Consider the following 17,500-nt stretch of genomic DNA (forward strand, 5'->3'; position numbering starts at 1 on the left):
ATCGACGGAAGCTGCTTTATGCCTGTCAAGGATCCCTTGGGACTGCAGGGGTAGTAATAACAATGAAAAGATAATAGATTAGAAGCTGGAGATAGTGTCACAACAATAATAGTCACTTGAAAACAGTGCATCATAGCAATACAATGCAGTATGTTTCAAAGTAAACTAATGTTTTCAAGAGATTGAAATTTTGACAAAGTTTATCTAGATGCATCTAATTTTTGTATCCCCTCTAAGTCTATAAATACTATCTATAACTAGAACAATTGTATAATGCAACGCAAACCTTTAAACAAATGGATTTTAAAGTATGTAAAGATATATAAGTAAAAAGTAAATACTGTCTTGTAGTCGAAACTTAATTTAGATTTAAAAAAAATAGTTAAATTGAAATCAATTAATAACCACAAAGTGAAGTTTTTAGACTGTAAAGAGTGAATAAAGGAACACAGAAGTGAGAGTAAAAGTCAGGATTTTAGGGAGATCAAGAAGCTAGTTTAAGGAGCAATTAAATATTAGAATAAAAGTAGCTACTACAGATATGCTGGCCAGAAAGTATTAGATCCAGCATTGGGTGACTAAGCACTGATGTTAAGTGGAATGATGAGGATAAATAAGGCACAGGTTTTGGTGATGCAATAGTAGACAGCGTTAATGAAAAATGGTCAATGCTTGTCGAAGAGACTGCCTTGGATGGAATTAATATATATTGTTGCAAGTGGGGTTTAACCCTTTTACCCCCAGGCTATTTGGAAATTTCCAACCCTTAACCTCCAGGGGGTTATTTTTTTCCCAGCACATTTTGCAGTATATTTTTTTTTAAATTGCTCTAACAGCCTTAATATTTGTCATAGAGAGGTCAGGTTGGTCTCATTCTCTTGGAAAATGCCTGAATTTTCTCAAAAAATTGTCAAAAATATGAAAAAAAATTATATAGTATTTTTTTGCAAGGACGTACCGGTACGTCCATGGGGTAAAGAGATGGCTTTTGTGAAACGTACCAGTACGTCCTTTGGGGGTAAAAGGAGATAAAGGGAGATAAAGGGATGCTTTTGATAGAAGGCATTGGAGAGGTTGCATCAGGCAACCGACTCCTTAATGTAGGAATAACGATGGGATAGAAGAAGAAGAAGATGCCGTATTGAGAGTGTAGTACCCTGTAGACATTACTTGAAGGTCTATTTACATTTCTTTTGGGCCCTAGCTGCACTCTTTTATAGCCTTTCTGCCATCTTGATGTCCAACCCCTTATCTTTTACTTCATAGAGCAACTTTGGGGTTTTCCCTAAGTTATTATTATTATTATTATTATTATTATTATTATTATTATTATTATTATTAATTGCTAAGCTATAACCCTAGTTGGAAAAGCAGAATGCTATAAGCCCAGGGGCCCCAACAGGGAAAATAGCCCAGTGAGGAAAGGAAACAAGGAAAAATAAAATATTTCAAGAACAGTAACATCAAAATAAATACCTCCTCTATAAACTATAAAAACTTCAACAAAACAAGAGGAAGAGAAATAAGGTAGAATAGTGTACCCTCAAGCAAGAGAACTCCAACCCAAGATAGTGGAAGGCCATGGTATAGAGGCTATGGCACTACCCAAGACTAGAGAACAATAAAGACTGAATGTTCTCTAATAAGTAATATGCAAGCAACACATGAAAACCTCTCCATATAAATTAATTTGAGCTTCTCAGAATAAAATCAAAATCTTACTAGCACGAAGCTTTAGGTATGAATTTCACGTCAGCAGACCACCCAGAATAGTCGTCTGTTATTGTCTCGAAGTAGAGGATCATCTGATTGCTTGGAGAGGTGAATTCTGTACCGACAGCAATTCCGTTATCACAGTAGCTGCAAGGATAAAGGCAGAGTTAGGTGCATGGATACATTGATGCTAATCTAGAGCAATACCTATGTGGATTCTCTTATTATTATTATTATTATTATTATTATTATTATTATTATTACTACTTGCTAAGCTACAACCCTAGATAGAAAAGCAGGATGCTATAAGCCCAGGGCCTCCAAAAGGGAAAATAGCTCAGTGAGGAAAGGAAACAAGGAAAAATAAAATATTTTAAGAAGAGCAACAATATTGAAACAAATATCACTTAATAAATTATAAAAACTTTAACAAAACAAGAGGAAGAGAAATAAGACATAAGATAGAATAGTGTGCCTGAGTGTACCCTCAAGCATGAGAACTCTAACCCTAGACAGTGGTACAGGGTTATGGCACTATCCCAGACTAGATAACAATTGTTTGATTTTGGACTGGCCCCTCAAGCAAGAAAACCCAAGAGATTGAAAAACCGTGAGATATAATGAAATATAATTATAAAATAAATCATGATCACTAACAATGTTAAATTAAGTTATCTAAGATGCTGGGGCAGGAAGACATAATCATCTGGAACAATATTGCAGTAATTGAGGAATGTTATTATTATTATTATTATTATTATTAGTAGTAGTAGTAGTAGTAGTAGTAGTAGTAGCAGCAGTAGTAGTAGTAGCAGCAGTAGCAGTAGCAGCTAAGCTACAACACTGTATGAAAAAGCAAGATGCTATAAGTCCAAGGGCTCCTACAGGGAAAAATAAACCAGTGAGGAAAGTAAATAAGGAAATAGATAAACTACACGAGTAGTAATGAAGAGTTAAGATAACATAATTGAAGATTATTAACAACATTAAAACAGATTTTTCATATATTAACATTAAAGAGAGACATTTCAGCTTGTTCAACAGCCTCAACTTGTTGCCGGTCCCAAGCCCGGGTAAATGGGGAGGGTTGGCGGCAGGAAAGGCATCCGGCCATGAAAAATTAGCCAAAACCAATATGGCCAGTGGAGATTGTGAACATCGATCCCACATAAAAGTGGGAAAAGATGCAGACAAAGAAAGAAAGAAGCAAGTTTTAACTTTTGATGGTAGTCTACTTCATGCAGGTCGACAAAAGAAGTCCGTTATTTGAAAACAGCTTTTGGCAGCAGGTAAATAAGATTTTGAGTTCTTACACATCACCAACAGTGAGGTTGGTCGTCCTTATCTCCAGGCGGTCGATAACACATTGAGGCTCTTTTCTATAAAGTTTAAAATAATTGAACTTTATTTTCACAGTGTTACAATCGGGAGCCTGTATCCATTTTACACATCGTACACCTGAAATTACAAAAAATGAAAGTATACTAGGTTACAAAGGCATTGTATTTTTTTCTATTCTGTAATCTAAAGTATGTTCAAAGCCTTGGATACCTGAGCTCACAATCATTGTCTTACGAATATTGAAAATTTCACTGATACTAGCTGTTTGGTGATTTGGTTCATGAATTTTAAGCTACGATTTGATTATGAATCGCAAATTAAACTCTAATTCTATATAGCAATGAGTGTACAGTTATAGTTAACAGATTTTACCTTTTATAAGCACTTTTATAAACTACTGAACCTACGATTGAAGTCCTCACTAAATGCAGGCTAGGTTGTGTTGGGTGAGGTGAGGTTAGGTTAGGTGGGGTTAGGCTAGGTGGTATTAGGCTAGGCTAGGTGAGGTTAGCTGAGGTTAGGTTAGGTTAGGTTGGGTGAGGTGAGGTGGGATTAGATTAGCATATGCTAGGTTAGGTTGGGTAAGGCTAGGTTAGGTTGGGTAAGGCTAGGTTAGGTTGGGTAAGGCTAAGTTAGGCTAGGTTAGGTTGAGTAAGGCTAGGTTAGGTTGGGTAAGGCTAAGTTAGGCTAGGTTAGGTTGGGTAAGGCTAGGTTATGTAGGGTAAGACTAAGTTAGGCTAGGTTAGGTTGGGTAAGGCTAGGTTAGGGTAAGTGAGGTGAGATGGGGTTAGGTTAGGCTAGGTTAGGTTGGTTAGGTTAGGCTAGATTAGGTTAGGCTAGGCTAAGCGATATTTCCTGAGACAGAAAAGCGAGTTAAAGTTTACCGATTATTACAGGTAATTGATGCCTTGCTTTTGAACAACAAACTTGATTTCGGCAGTAAATTACATTTTAGTCGTTGCTATGATGCAAGTAAGATGTTTGGTTCTAGCTATTTCATCAGTCTCCCTTTATGATATTGTTTTTTACTCTCTAAGAAACCCATTCTCATCGCCATTTACAATTCAAGCAGTGCAATTTAATGTTCCTCTCTTTTATCATACTTCCCCTGACTAAGAACATTTGGAGCATACATAAAAATATTGATCCAGGTTGTAAAAATGATTCTGTTATGTGATATTTCATAGTTTTATGTTCCTCACGGTTATTATTATTATTATTATTATTATTATCATTATTATTATTATTATTATTATTATTATTATTATTATTACATACCAAGTTACAATTCTCTCAGGAAATGCATGATGCTATAAACTCAAGGACGGCAACAGTGGAAATAGCCCTGCATTCAAGGAAGAAAATAAAGAAACAAACATAATAGTGTGCCTGAGTGCACCCTCAAGCAAGAGAACTATACCCCAAGAACCTATTTGGAAACCCACAAAGTTATTTGCACATTCAACATTACCCTTAGTTGTTGACCCTAAACGATATCAGTTCTAAATTAACAATTTTAACTTACCAGCTGGGGAATTATTTGGGTAGCTAGGAGATGTCACGGGCCCTGGAGTCGTGACATTCTCAGAACAGGGTGAGATGAGACTGTCTGCAATGTGAAAGATAGTGCCAAATGTTATATTTTCACTGTGAACATAAATATAACAATGTCTGAGAACGTTGACTTATCCTAGAGATATAATTTAGTGTTCAGACTTTGTTCATTGCGAGTTATTGTAGAATGATTTTATGTAGAGAATAGTTATTATTATTATCATTATTATTATTATTATTATTATTATTATTACTTATTAATTATTAATTATATTATTATTATTTATTATTATTAATTATTATTATTTATTTATTATCATTATTATTTATTATTATTATTATTATTATTATTATTATTATTGTTATTATTATTATTATTATTTATTATCATTATTATTATTATTGTTATTATTATTAGCTAAGCTATAGCCCCAGTTGGCAAAGCAGGACGATATAAGCCCCAGGGCTCCAACAGGGAAAAATACCGCATCGAGGAAAGGAAAAAAAGGAAATAAATAAACTTCAAGAGAAGCTGTGAACAAGTAGAATAGAATGTATTAAGATGGCGCATTCCATTCCTTTCTAAAATCAAGGGAAATTATACAAGTGTAATAGTAATGCATAGAGCCAAATTTGTTTGAAAGGTCGAGTTATTATCATTTTTGCATCTGCCTAATGTTAACCGCTATAACTTTTTAATAACATTTTTCTTTCTGATCACTCTCAGCAGAATTTTTAGGTATATAACTACTTGGTCTCTCTCTGATCCTTGGGTTGCGGGAAGGGAGTAGTTATACCCTGGTGAGAGGGGATACTCCAAGAGGTACACTCGGAAACCACAACTGCCGTGTTGTAGTCAGGAAAGGGGGTTGGAGTGGGAAGGGCTGAATCTATGTGTGCGTGCATATCTATCAATATATTTAGCCGCCACTTTTGACGGGTCACGTACACAAGTAGCAAGTAATAGCCTACAGTCTGTAAAACGGATTTTGAAGCAAAGTGAAAAATCTATTTTTTGGTGAGATGGCCATGTTGTCCTGATGGAAGGTTCCTTTAGGCAGCTTTCTAAGGGATATTTGGAGCCAAATATCCCTTAGAAAGCTGCCTAAAGGAACCTTCCATCAGGGCGACATGGCTTGAGCCCAAAAATTCCATTTTGCAAATGATCAGTGCCAGCTAAGGGGCTAGGTCTGTACGAGTCAAGTTTGACTCATTGAGCTAGTTAATCTCCTCCTTTTGATAATGATAATGCAACTCCTCCTTTTAATAATAATGCAAAAGATCAGAATATCATACTTACCATAGTAGCTTTGATAAACTGTCTGGCAGTGAGTTCCAATTGTTCCACTTCGACAGACGCATTGGCAGTCCTTTCCTACGTAGCCATCGTTCTGACAAGGGTTTGTGGCTATGTTGCAAATCTGCATCCATTTTGCTGATGTCCAGTACAAGAATAGTAGAAGATTGGGATTAGATTATTTGGTCTGAATATTGTTTTGTGTCTTAAGTTATAGGTGGTAATATAACCATTAGATTATTTGCTCTCAATACTGTTCTGTACCTTAAGTTATAGGAGGTAATATAATTATTAGATTATATGCTCGTAATAATGTTCTGTATCTTAAGTTTTTGGAGGTAATATAGCCATTAGATTACTTACTCTTACTACTGTTCTGTATCTCAAGTTATAGGGGGAAATATAATTATTAGATTATTTACTCTTACTACTGTTCTGTATCTTAAGTTATAGGGGGAAATATAATTATTAGATTGTTTACTCTTACTACTGTTCTGTATCTTAAGTTATAGGGGGAAATATAATTATTAGATTGTTTGCTCTTACTACTGTTCTGTATCTTAAGTTATAGGAGGTGATATAGCCATTATATTATTTACTCTTACTACTGTTCTGTATCTTAAGTTATAACCCCCTTTTCACTCTGTATAGAGTACTATACTCTTTTTTATATAATGTGGCACATTTGCACTGACTCGCAGCGGTGCCCTTTTAGCTCGGAAAAGTTTCCTGATCGCTGATTGGTTAGAGTCAAAAGAATTGACTATAGTTAAATAGTGTTTGTTACATTAGTTACAACTTACAAATGCAGGGGTACATCGTGTTAGCTAGTAGTTTATCATAGTGGGTCAGCCCGTTCCGAATACCGATGAGTCCTTGTACCAATGGATACTTCGTTGTTATTGTGTTTTTCCCATTGATACTGAAAAACTGTTCATGAGAAAATTAGAGTTTTGATTATATGCAGATCTTACTTTACTTTACTTTACATTAAGGGCTGTTTTTCTGGTCCTATACAGCAAGGGAACCTTACTCTCTACAGGACTTCCACAGTCATTTTATCATGATCTTATGCCCTAGGATATGAAAAAAAATTTACAAACAATGATAAACAATAGAAGGGAGTAACAGAATCCTACTGCCTTTAACAGCCATAAAAGATTGCTAAATGAGTAGCATGGAAAGATTACGTTTACACCCCTTATGGCTTTGGTACAGCTAGCTGCATTAATTCCGGTACACGGCTCGGGAAGCTAAGAAGTTCTAAACTGTACTAAAGCCATAAAAGGCATAAACGTAATTTCTCCTTCACGGTACTGTACGATATATGACGAGGGCATTGAGCCATTTATAATAGACTTTATAAGATTTAGTGACAGCTAAATGAATCCATTTATGAAGACACTGGTGACAATTGGAAGTAATATAATGGATAAAATTTCGTAGAATATTGAAGAATACCGTCCAACTGTCCATCCCCACCCAATATAACATTACAGAAAATAGAGGGGCACTCCTTGGAGTGCAGACCTCTGCCGCGGCAGCTTATCTCTCGACTGTTTGCTCAACCTTCGCCTTTGACCTTAACATGTATTAATTGGTTTAGATTTTCATATGAACCAAGTTTGAAGTCTCTTTGACAACGATGTCCAAACTTATGGCTGACTACGTGAATTGGACATTTTGCTTGACTGTGACCTTGACCTTTGACCTTGACCTTCCAAAATTTAATCATTTCCAGCTTCTTACATAACAGTCAATCCCTGTAAGTTTCATAACTCTACGCTTAAAATTTTGGTCAGGAATTTGTTCACAAACGAATACACACTCACCCAAACAAAAACATACACACAAACAGGGGGTAAAACATAACCTTCCAACTTCGTTGGAGGAGGTAATGACATGCAGATAGTAAAATGAAATGCTGTCCTTTTATCATCTAGGTTTAACTAATTCTCCCATTAGTTTTGATGACATAGAAATTCAACTCCTATCTTCTACCATCTCTCAGATTGTATAAATCATCCCAAGCTATAGTTACTGCAAAGAATCCGGGCAAAATAAGCCCAGCCCCCTGATGACGTCATAGCCAATCACGTTGTCTCCCAAGTTAGGTTAACGCATGTGACAACGTGATTGGCTATGACGTCATCAGGGGGTGGAGCTACTTTCGCCCGGAATCTTTGCGGTGACTATAGACGAGGTCATTACAATCATTTACTTTAGTCCCTTTTTGGATAAATTTTTATTTTTTTTTACTAAAAAAGGCGTTGATTTATAAATTCTTTTGACCTATACAAGATAAAAATGGCAAAACGAAACATTTTAATGATTAATAGTTTCCATGAGATGTTAAGATATCTATGTAAATAGAGTAATTTAAGCGTAAATTGATGGAACAATATTGTAGAAATGTAATTTATATTTGAACCATAAAGATTCCAATGATTTTTTAGAAATAGCTAATTAAAAGCTTAACATTTATGATACAGATGTTAAGAAGTAGATTTTATAAATACGGATGAAAATGTAATTTACAGACAAGTGAACTTTAAGAAGTCAACGTACATTTGAACCGTAGTGCATATCTGATGCCAAGTCATATGGCACTGAATGGTTGTTGTCGACAGCTTTCTCAAAATTGATCTTTTTGTCGTCCTCTATATTCTCGTAAAGGACCGAAACATAGTCGTCTCTGTCTGATCTTGATTGTTCGTGATACAATCCCAGGGCATGTCCCACTTCATGAACGACTGTTCCCAACTGAAAAATGAATTGATAAAAAAGTAAAATTGGATTAGAACAGTACTAACAAGTAAAAAGAGCAATTAGATATTTCAGACCTCCGCCATTGAAGATTATTAATGTTTTACTCAAGTCAATGGACCAAGCTTATAATCTCTCATATGTTGACCGTGATTGAATCTACTGTATAACTAGAATTGGCACTTGGTAGATCTCATACCTTCACCTTCATCACGTATGTTACAAGATGGGCAATTGAATTATGCACATTTTGGCACTAGTTTCAGGTAAATCGGATAAAAATTGACCACGATATAGACATTTTTTTTTTTTACCTTTTTGTGACCTTGATCTTGACTTTTGACCCAACCACTCCAAAAATATAATGAAATTCTACTTGGATCATGTCCAATCATCACACTAAATTTCATGAGATTCGGTCAAATAGTTTTTGAGTTATGCGAATCACAAACACGCAGGCAGACATCCAAGCAAATAAATACACGCGCCTATCAAAATATAACCTTCGCAACGAAGTTGGCAAAGGTAACAACTGGAAAGAGCAATAAGAGATTTCACACCTTCGCCATTTTACTCAAGTCTACGGACCAAGCTTGCCCTCTTTCATATATTGACCATGGATGAATCTACACTATAATAAAAGTTCTGGATCCAGATGGTGATCTTAGTTAGCCCATATCTGACATATCCTGATGTTTTCATCAAAATTTATGTAATTTGAGTTAGGCTAGTGACAAACAAACAAACAGACAGAGGTGAAAACATAATCTCCTTGGCGGAGGTAAATAGGGCATTATAAGATTTCTTTATGCCTCAGTTTATGAAAACTTAAGCTTGGAATAGAATTTCAAAAAGTTCAAACTTGCAGTGAATGTTTTCATGTTGAGTAGGCTTACATAAGTCTCTATAGTATATATGAAAGTTACATTTTAATGTTGTTACTGTTCTTAAGATACTTTATATTAATTATTCATTACTTCCCTTGTAGTTTATTTCTTTTATTTCATTTTCTCTCTGGGATATTTACCCCTGTTGGAGTCCTTGGACTTTTAGCATCTTGCTTTTCCAACTAGGGTTGTAGCTTGGCCAGTAATAATATTAATCCTCCCCTATATAGTAAAGAGCAATGTGTATGGCTATATATGATATGTTTCTGTCCTGTCACGCTCGGTTTCTCCCAGTCCCTCGAGTAGAGGGGAGCGTAGTCCTACCTTAGTGAGAGGGTTTACCCCGAGAAGGACACTCGGAAACCACAATCTCCCACAAATTTCCGGGTGGGAAGGGTTGAATTTGTGTGTGCATATCTATATGAAAGTTTAAACGTCATTTTTGACGGCTCAGGTACACTAGTAACTAGAGGTGCACTCAGAAGGGCGCAGACCTCTGCCGTAGCAGCCAACTGCTTGACCTTGACCTTTGACCTCAATATGTAATAATTGGCGTGGATTTTCATACACAACGATGTCCAAATTTATGGCTGATTACGTGAATTGAACATTTTGCTTGACCGTGACCTTAACCTTTGACATTGACCTCTCAAAATTTAATCAATTCCAGCTTTTAAATAAGAGTTAATTCCTGCAAGTTTTATTACTCTACAATTAAAATTGTGGCCAGGAAACTGTTCACAAACAAACACACAAACAAACACACAAACAGGCGGAAAAACATAACCTCCTTCCAACTTCGTTGCCGGAGGTAATAATAATAATAAAGGAGGACTTACGTCGTCGCATCCCTTTTCGATTGATATGTTTTGAGGTTTTGACTGCATCCCTAAATTTGACCAACATCCAGAATCTTGAATAAAGTTCAAGTATTTGGCTGGATCAATACTTGTGATTTCCTGGAAGTCAATGCAGGTATGTTCCTCCCAGTGTGCTAGTCCAGCCTCTACTGCCTCTCTATTCACAAGTTCTGGAAATATAAGGGAAGTAGTCAAATATTGTTGGGATGGATTTCTTGGGCGAAGATGGGCTAAGTGTATCTCAGATTTAGTATAGCAGAAAAGCTTGAAGAGAAACAGAGAAGTTAGTTGAATCGATTGTTGGGTTTTCTCCGGATGGTTATTTTAGGCGAAGATGGGCTAAGTATATCACAGGTTTAGTAATGCAGAAAAGCTTGAAGAGAAACAGAAGTTAGTGGATTCAATTGTTGGGTATTGTCCGGATGGTTGTCTTAGGTGAAGATGGCCAAAGTATATCACAGGTTTAGTAATGCAGAAAAGCTTGAAGAGGAACAGAGAAGTTAGTTAAATCAATTGCTGGGTATTGTCCGGATGGTTGTCTTAGGTGAAGATGGCCAAAGTAAATCACAGGTTTATTAATGCAGAAAAGCTTGAAGAGAAACAGAAGTTAGTTGAATCGATTGTTGGGTATTGTCCGGATGGTTATCTTAGGCGAAGATGGGCTAAGTTTATCACAGGTTTAGAAATGTAGAAAAGCCTTAATGAGAAATAGATAATGGAATTGTTGGATATATGGTAAGGTTACTTTAGAATAGGATGCATCTATCGATGCCAGTATGTTAGATGATGATAGGATACATCTATGGATGCCAGGATGTTAGATAGGAATAGGATACATCTATGGATGTCAGTATGTTAGATAGGAATAGGATACATCTATGGATGAGAGGATATTAAATAAGAGTAGGATACATATATGGATGTCAGAATGTTAGATAAGAATAGGATACATCCATGGATGCCAGGATATTAGATAAGAATAGGATACATCTATGGTTGTCAGGATATTAGATAAGAATAGGTTATATCTATGGATGTCAGGATGTTAGATAAGAATAGGATACATCTATGGATGAGAGGATGTTAGATAAGAATAGGATACATCTATGGATGTCATAGAGATGAATTAAATGCATATGTGTAAAGTGGGGAAAAGAGTATTATAGAAAGTCTAGCTCATATGGCTAGATTTCACTTGGTATTTTGAAGACTTTGGGTTATATGGAAGAAATTGGAGGTGTTTTGAAAAGTTTAAGTTATATGGAAAAAATTGGAATGGTAAAATTCATACTTCTGGGTATGGAGGAGAAGGTTGATGACATAAATGCTACCTAAGTGGTATGGAAGAACTGATAGGATAATGATTGTAGCGTAGATTGAGTGAAATAGTGCTATATAGAAGTATTCATTTAATACAGATAAACATTTAAGCAAACAAATGGGCTGATAATATGGAGAGGATTTGCTTCATCTTTGATTTTTTCATAAATTTTAAAAATTCTACTTTGCAAGTTCGTGAATAGAGAATCTTATGGCTTGTTCCATGCATTAATAGTAATAGTAATAGTAGTGATTTATGAATGTAAGGTTTAATTCAAAGACCTCCCTTTTACCCCCAGGCGTTTTCTTTTTCAAGCACATTTTGCAATATATTGTTTTTAAATTGCTCTAACAGCCTTAATTTTCGTCATACAGAGGTCAGGTTGGTCTCATTCTTTTGAAAAATGCCTTAGGTTTCTCATGAAGTTATCAAAAATATGCAAACAATGTAAATAGCAGTTTTTTGCAAGGATGTACCGGTACGTCCATGGGGGTAAAAGGGTATGCCTCCCAATTTGAACATTCAACAGAAAGAATTTGATTATTCTCTAACCATCTCCAAATTTGTATGGCACTACTGGAGTTCCACTTTGTCCATTTGGCCACCTCATGGAAACCTTCGCTATGGCTTTCCTGTCCAAAAGTTGCTTTCTCTGCTCTTCAGTAAGCAGAATATCCCCCTCATATAGCTGGACGCCGTTGACATGAGTTGGATTGACATTCTCAAATCCACCAAGCTGTTGCGATGGGTAGAAAACTTACAGATAACTCAATGAAATGAGTGGAAGTCTCACAAAACTCCTTATGAATATACTGAAGCAGATAGGATATGTATATGATAGCCTGACCCATTGGGAATGATGATATAATTAGGATTATAAGAGAAATTAAAAAATAAAAAAAATTAAGTATTGGTTCATTAAATGCATGATGAAAGTTTTTTCAAGAGTAATTTTATATTAACACTTAAAAAAGTAAAGCCACATGGAAAAAAAAGTTCAAACTATATAAAGTTTAGAAATAATGGTGATGAAAATGATATCGCTCATGCAAAAACTCTATTAAGTAATCTTGCTAATTGTAGGTAATATGAACATTCTAAATGTTCTGAAACTTAAGACTGTCCGGAAAATATATTAATTTTCAGTGTACTTATGCCTACTTTCCTCATAAGGGGAGTGGCTTTTCTTGGGAGAGTTACCATGGGAGAATTTTCTCCCTATGGATGAAAATCCCATGTGAAGAAATTGGATTAAGAGGAGAGGTAGCCTTTATAAATACTATCCAATAGTTCTGGGATTAATTCATCATCTCCTAGGCCTATTGACGCGACTTCGGTTCGATTTCGCAGTCGTTTCTATCTTGAGCTTTTAAATCAATAATACTTCTCCATTCATATCATACTTCATGCTTCATAGTCCTCAGCCATGTAGGTCTGGGTCTTCCAACTCTTCTAGTCCCTCGTGGAACCTAATTAAATGTTTGGTGAACTAATCTCTCTCAGGGAGTGCGAAGAGCATGGGATTAAGTGGGCATAGATATTTCTTAAAGGCAATATAACCCAAATGGAATTACTCAGTGCTGGGAATAATTGCAACACAGGCCTTTAACTTGTACCATTGTACCCAACACAACTAAAGAAATAGACAGATACATGTCATGGCCCAAAGAGGTAACTACTATACCACTATTCACAATGTCCTTAACAACTGATATACATTGTGTATCCAGATTGATTTAGATTCGTTTTAGTTCTTATTTCTCCCAAATCTCACCACTATTCCTTCAAGCTTTCACATCCCTTTACTATTCCTTTAACTATAGCTGTGGGGGTCTTCAGGCTCCAAAAATGGACTCTGGCTCCAAAATGGACCATGGCTCCAAAATGGACCCCGGCTCCAAAATAGGCCATGGCTCCAAAATGGACCCCAACTCCAAAATGAACCCCAGCTCCAAATTGGACCCCGGATCCAAAATGGACCCCGGTTCCAAAATGGACCACAGCTCCAAAGTGGACCCCGGCTCCAAAGTGGACCCCGGCTCCAAAATGGACCATGGCTCCAAAATGGACCCCAGCTCCAAAGTGGACCCCGGCTCCAAAGTGGACCCCGGCTCCAAAGTGGACCCCAGCTCTAAAATGGATCCCGGCTCCAAAATGGACCACGGCTCCAGAATGGACCCCGGCTCCAAAATGGACCCCGGCTTCAAAATGGACCCCGGCTCCAAAATGGACCACGGCTCCAAAATGGACCCTGGCTCCAAAATGGACCACGGCTCCAAAATGGACCACAGTTCCAAAGTGGACCCCGGCTCCAAAATGGACCCCGGCTTCAAAATGGACCCCGGCTCCAAAATGGACCACGGCTCCAAAATGGACCCTTGCTCCAAAATGGACCACGGCTCCAAAATGGAACACAGTTCCAAAGTGGACCCCGGCTCCAAAATGGACCCCGGCTCCAAAATGGACCCCGGCTCCAAAATGGACCACGGCTCCAAAATGGACCACAGTTCCAAAGTGGACCCCGGCTCCAAAATGGACCCCGGCTTCAAAATGGACCCCGGCTCCAAAATGGACCACGGCTCCAAAATGGACCACGGCTCCAAAATGGACCACAGTTCCAAAGTGGACCCAGGCTCCAAAATGGACCCCGGCTTCAAAATGGACCCCGGCTCCAAAATGGACCACGGCTCCAAAATGGACCCTGGCTCCAAAATGGACCACGGCTCCAAAATGGACCACAGTTCCAAAGTGGACCCCGGCTCCAAAATGGACCGCGGCTCCAAAGTGCACCCCGGCTCCAAAGTGCACCCCGGCTCCAAAGTGAACCCTGGCTCTAAAATGGACCCCAGTTCCAAATTGGACCACGGCTCCAAAATGGACCACAGCTCCAAAATGGACCACAGCTCCAAAGTGGACCACGGCTCCAAAGTGGACCCCGGCTCCAAAACAGACCCAGGCTCCATTGTGCTTGAGAAGTTAGTAGAGTTCCTGTAGGTAGTATTTTCAGTTACTTTTTACCTATCATGTCTTATGTGACATGATATAATGTAGAATGCAGATGATACAACTCTTTGCAGTGACATCTCCCACAAATGTGATTAAGTTGGTGGTCGGAAGAATTGGAAAGAGATTAACAATGAGAATGATGAGATTTGATTGGAAATTTCAGCATAATCCAGACTGTTTTACAATGTCAGTTGGTAGAAGTTAACTTATTGATTATTATTATTATTATTATTATTATTATTATTATTATTATTAATTGCTAAGCTACGACCCTAGTTGGAAAAGCAGAATGCTATAAGCCCAGGGGCTCCAACAGGGAAAATAGTCCAGTGAGGATAGGAAACTAGGAAAAGTAAAATATTATAAGAGTAACAACATCAAAATAAATATCTCCTATATAAACTATGAAAACTTTAACAATATAAGAGGAAGAGAAAGAAGATAGAAGAGAACTCTAATCTAAGACAGTGGAATACCATGGTACAGAGGCCATGGCACTACCCTAGACTAGAGAACAATGGTTTGATTTTGGAGTGTCCTTCTAGAAGAGCTGCTTTCCATAGCTAAAGAGTCTCTCCTACCCTTACCAAGAGGAAAGTGGCCACTGAACAAATACGAGTGCAGTAGTTAACCCGTTTGGTGATGAAGAATTCTTTGGTAATTTGGAGCATTTTACAATACTTGGTGTTACCATAGAATCAGTATAATCATGACATTCAGTGTTAGAAAGCAAAGAGATGTATAGATGTCACACACAACAGAGCTTCTGATGTAGACAAAATATTTTACAAGCCCAATGTAGCTGAGGGAGCTGTTGCCTTTAACCAATATTTCGGGAAAACGTACCCGGAACACTATAGTCAATTCTTTTTAATGAGGCAGATTTGCACCGACTTGCAGGGGAAAAGTTTCCCGCTTGCTGATTGGTTGGACAAGATAATTCTAACCAATCAGATAGCAGGAAACTTTTCCGAGCTAAAAGGGCACCCCTGCGAGTCAGTGCAAATGCGCTTTATTAAAAAAAATGAGTATAGTATATTTCATAAAATCAATCGTTTTCTTTGAAATTGTTTGTATTTCATGAAACCTACCAAGAACTGGGTATAAGCAGGAGGATTTTTCTTTAAATGAAAATAGACATTTCAGTTATATGTTATAGTAACGTTATTCATTAGCATATTTCATAAAATAAATTTTATTTCTATTGTTTTTTACTTTTTTTTTTGTCATTGTTTGTTGGCGTCTATAGGTCTCTCTGCTGTGCTATCAGCAGTCATTGCCTGACCCATCCTTGGTCCTAGCTTTGTTGGAAAGGGGCTTAGTCACTGATCATATGTAATATTGTCAGTCTCTGGGGCATTTCCCTGCTTGATAGGGCAATATCACTGTCCTTGTCCATGCTATTCACGAGAGCCCTTTAAACCTTAGCGAAAAATGTATTTCGGATTTTTTTTTATAATAGCTGAAAGGTTTTAAGTAAGAGTCTAGTTTTTTCTTTTCAATGATTAAATAGAATCAACATTTTTGTTGAATTTTCTTACATTTTCTCAGCATTTTCACCATCAAAAGGAAAAATTAAGAATAACTATTATGATATGTAGGAATAAATCTTGGTTTAATATATATTGCTAAAAATATACCTAAATTTACAACCAAATTTCTAAAATTAATCAAAATTGCGTATTTGAGGAGAAATTAACTTGATACTTTGTGCAATAAATCCTAAAATATCAAGTTGGTCTCTATAGTGATAAATCTATTGGCTGGGATTACAATGTACTCAACCCATGAGCCTTTACGAAGTCTAAATGCTAAAACTACAGTAAATTCTTTTTAGTGAGGCAGATTTGCACCGACTCGCAGGGGTACCCTTCTAGCTGGGAAAAGTTTCCTGATCGCTGATTGGTTGGACAAGATAATTCTAACCAATCAGATAGCAGGAAACTTTTCCGAGCTAAAAGGGCACCGCTGTGAGTCAGTGCAAATGCACCTCATTAAAAAAAATTGAGTATAGTAGCTCTGGTTACAAGGTCTAAGTACTAAACGTATTTCCTGTGTATACAAAGTCTAAGTTCTAAACGTATTCTCTGTGTATAAAAATCAGTCTATATCTACTGTATCAGCCTTGTTTACAAGGTCAATGCACTAAACGCAATAGCTAGGTATACAAGGACTAATTTCTAAGTGCACTAGCTGAGTATACAAGTCTAAGCTCTAAACGTATATAAAGGTATACAAAGTCTAAGTTTTAAACGTATTATCTGGATATAAAAAGTTTAAATACTAAACCTGTTAGCTGAGTTTACAAGAGTTAAGTTCTACACGTACTAGCTAGGTATACAAGGACAAGGTTTTAAGTGTATTAGGTGAGCACACAAGTATACTGTAAGTTCTAAACGTATTGGCTGAATATACAAGTCTAAGTTCTAAACGCATTGGCTGGATATAATAATTCCGACCTCTAAACATATCTAGGTATATAAAGTCTAAACACTAAACCTATTACCTGGGTTTACAAGGTATAAACATTTTAAATTGAACTCTTAAATACAAACCCGTCTATTTGGACTTAATTTCTAATTTTTTTTCAGCATGATCTTTCTATGCACAAGGGCAGCTGAACTCTTAAGGGTAGTTCAACCTAAATTCTATGTATTAGCACAAGGCCAGTTGGACTCAAGTTCTGTTTTCCAGAATGATTTTTCTATGAAAAAGGCCAGTTGAACTCAAGTTCTATGTTTTCCTGAATGATTCT

The 17,500-nt window shown here is 36.8% G+C and overlaps 1 protein-coding gene and 1 long non-coding RNA gene across 2 annotated transcripts in view; both read right to left on the reverse strand.

The window, feature by feature from the left end:
- LOC137640313 (uncharacterized) overlaps positions 1 to 1,860 on the reverse strand; it is a 3,528-nt gene extending 1,668 nt beyond the window's left edge. The window contains exons 1-2 of the long non-coding RNA XR_011044331.1: positions 1,723 to 1,860; positions 1 to 42 (exon numbers count right to left, since the gene is read on the reverse strand). The exon at positions 1 to 42 is cut by the window's left edge and continues 61 nt beyond it. This is a non-coding gene — a long non-coding RNA (uncharacterized lncRNA). The remainder of the gene's footprint in view (positions 43 to 1,722) is intronic.
- A 1,162-nt stretch (positions 1,861 to 3,022) lies between these two features.
- The window catches only part of LOC137639808 (blastula protease 10-like), a 15,282-nt gene continuing 804 nt past the window's right edge, over positions 3,023 to 17,500 (reverse strand). Inside the window, exons 2-8 of the mRNA XM_068372050.1 lie at positions 12,292 to 12,475; positions 10,398 to 10,588; positions 8,474 to 8,668; positions 6,709 to 6,835; positions 5,909 to 6,043; positions 4,580 to 4,663; positions 3,023 to 3,171 (exon numbers count right to left, since the gene is read on the reverse strand). Of these exons, the coding sequence (XP_068228151.1) occupies positions 3,023 to 3,171; positions 4,580 to 4,663; positions 5,909 to 6,043; positions 6,709 to 6,835; positions 8,474 to 8,668; positions 10,398 to 10,588; positions 12,292 to 12,475 (1,065 nt within the window). The remainder of the gene's footprint in view (positions 3,172 to 4,579; positions 4,664 to 5,908; positions 6,044 to 6,708; positions 6,836 to 8,473; positions 8,669 to 10,397; positions 10,589 to 12,291; positions 12,476 to 17,500) is intronic.

The sequence above is a fragment of the Palaemon carinicauda genome, chromosome 4 (assembly GCF_036898095.1).
Source record: "Palaemon carinicauda isolate YSFRI2023 chromosome 4, ASM3689809v2, whole genome shotgun sequence".
NCBI lineage: Eukaryota > Metazoa > Arthropoda > Malacostraca > Decapoda > Palaemonidae > Palaemon > Palaemon carinicauda.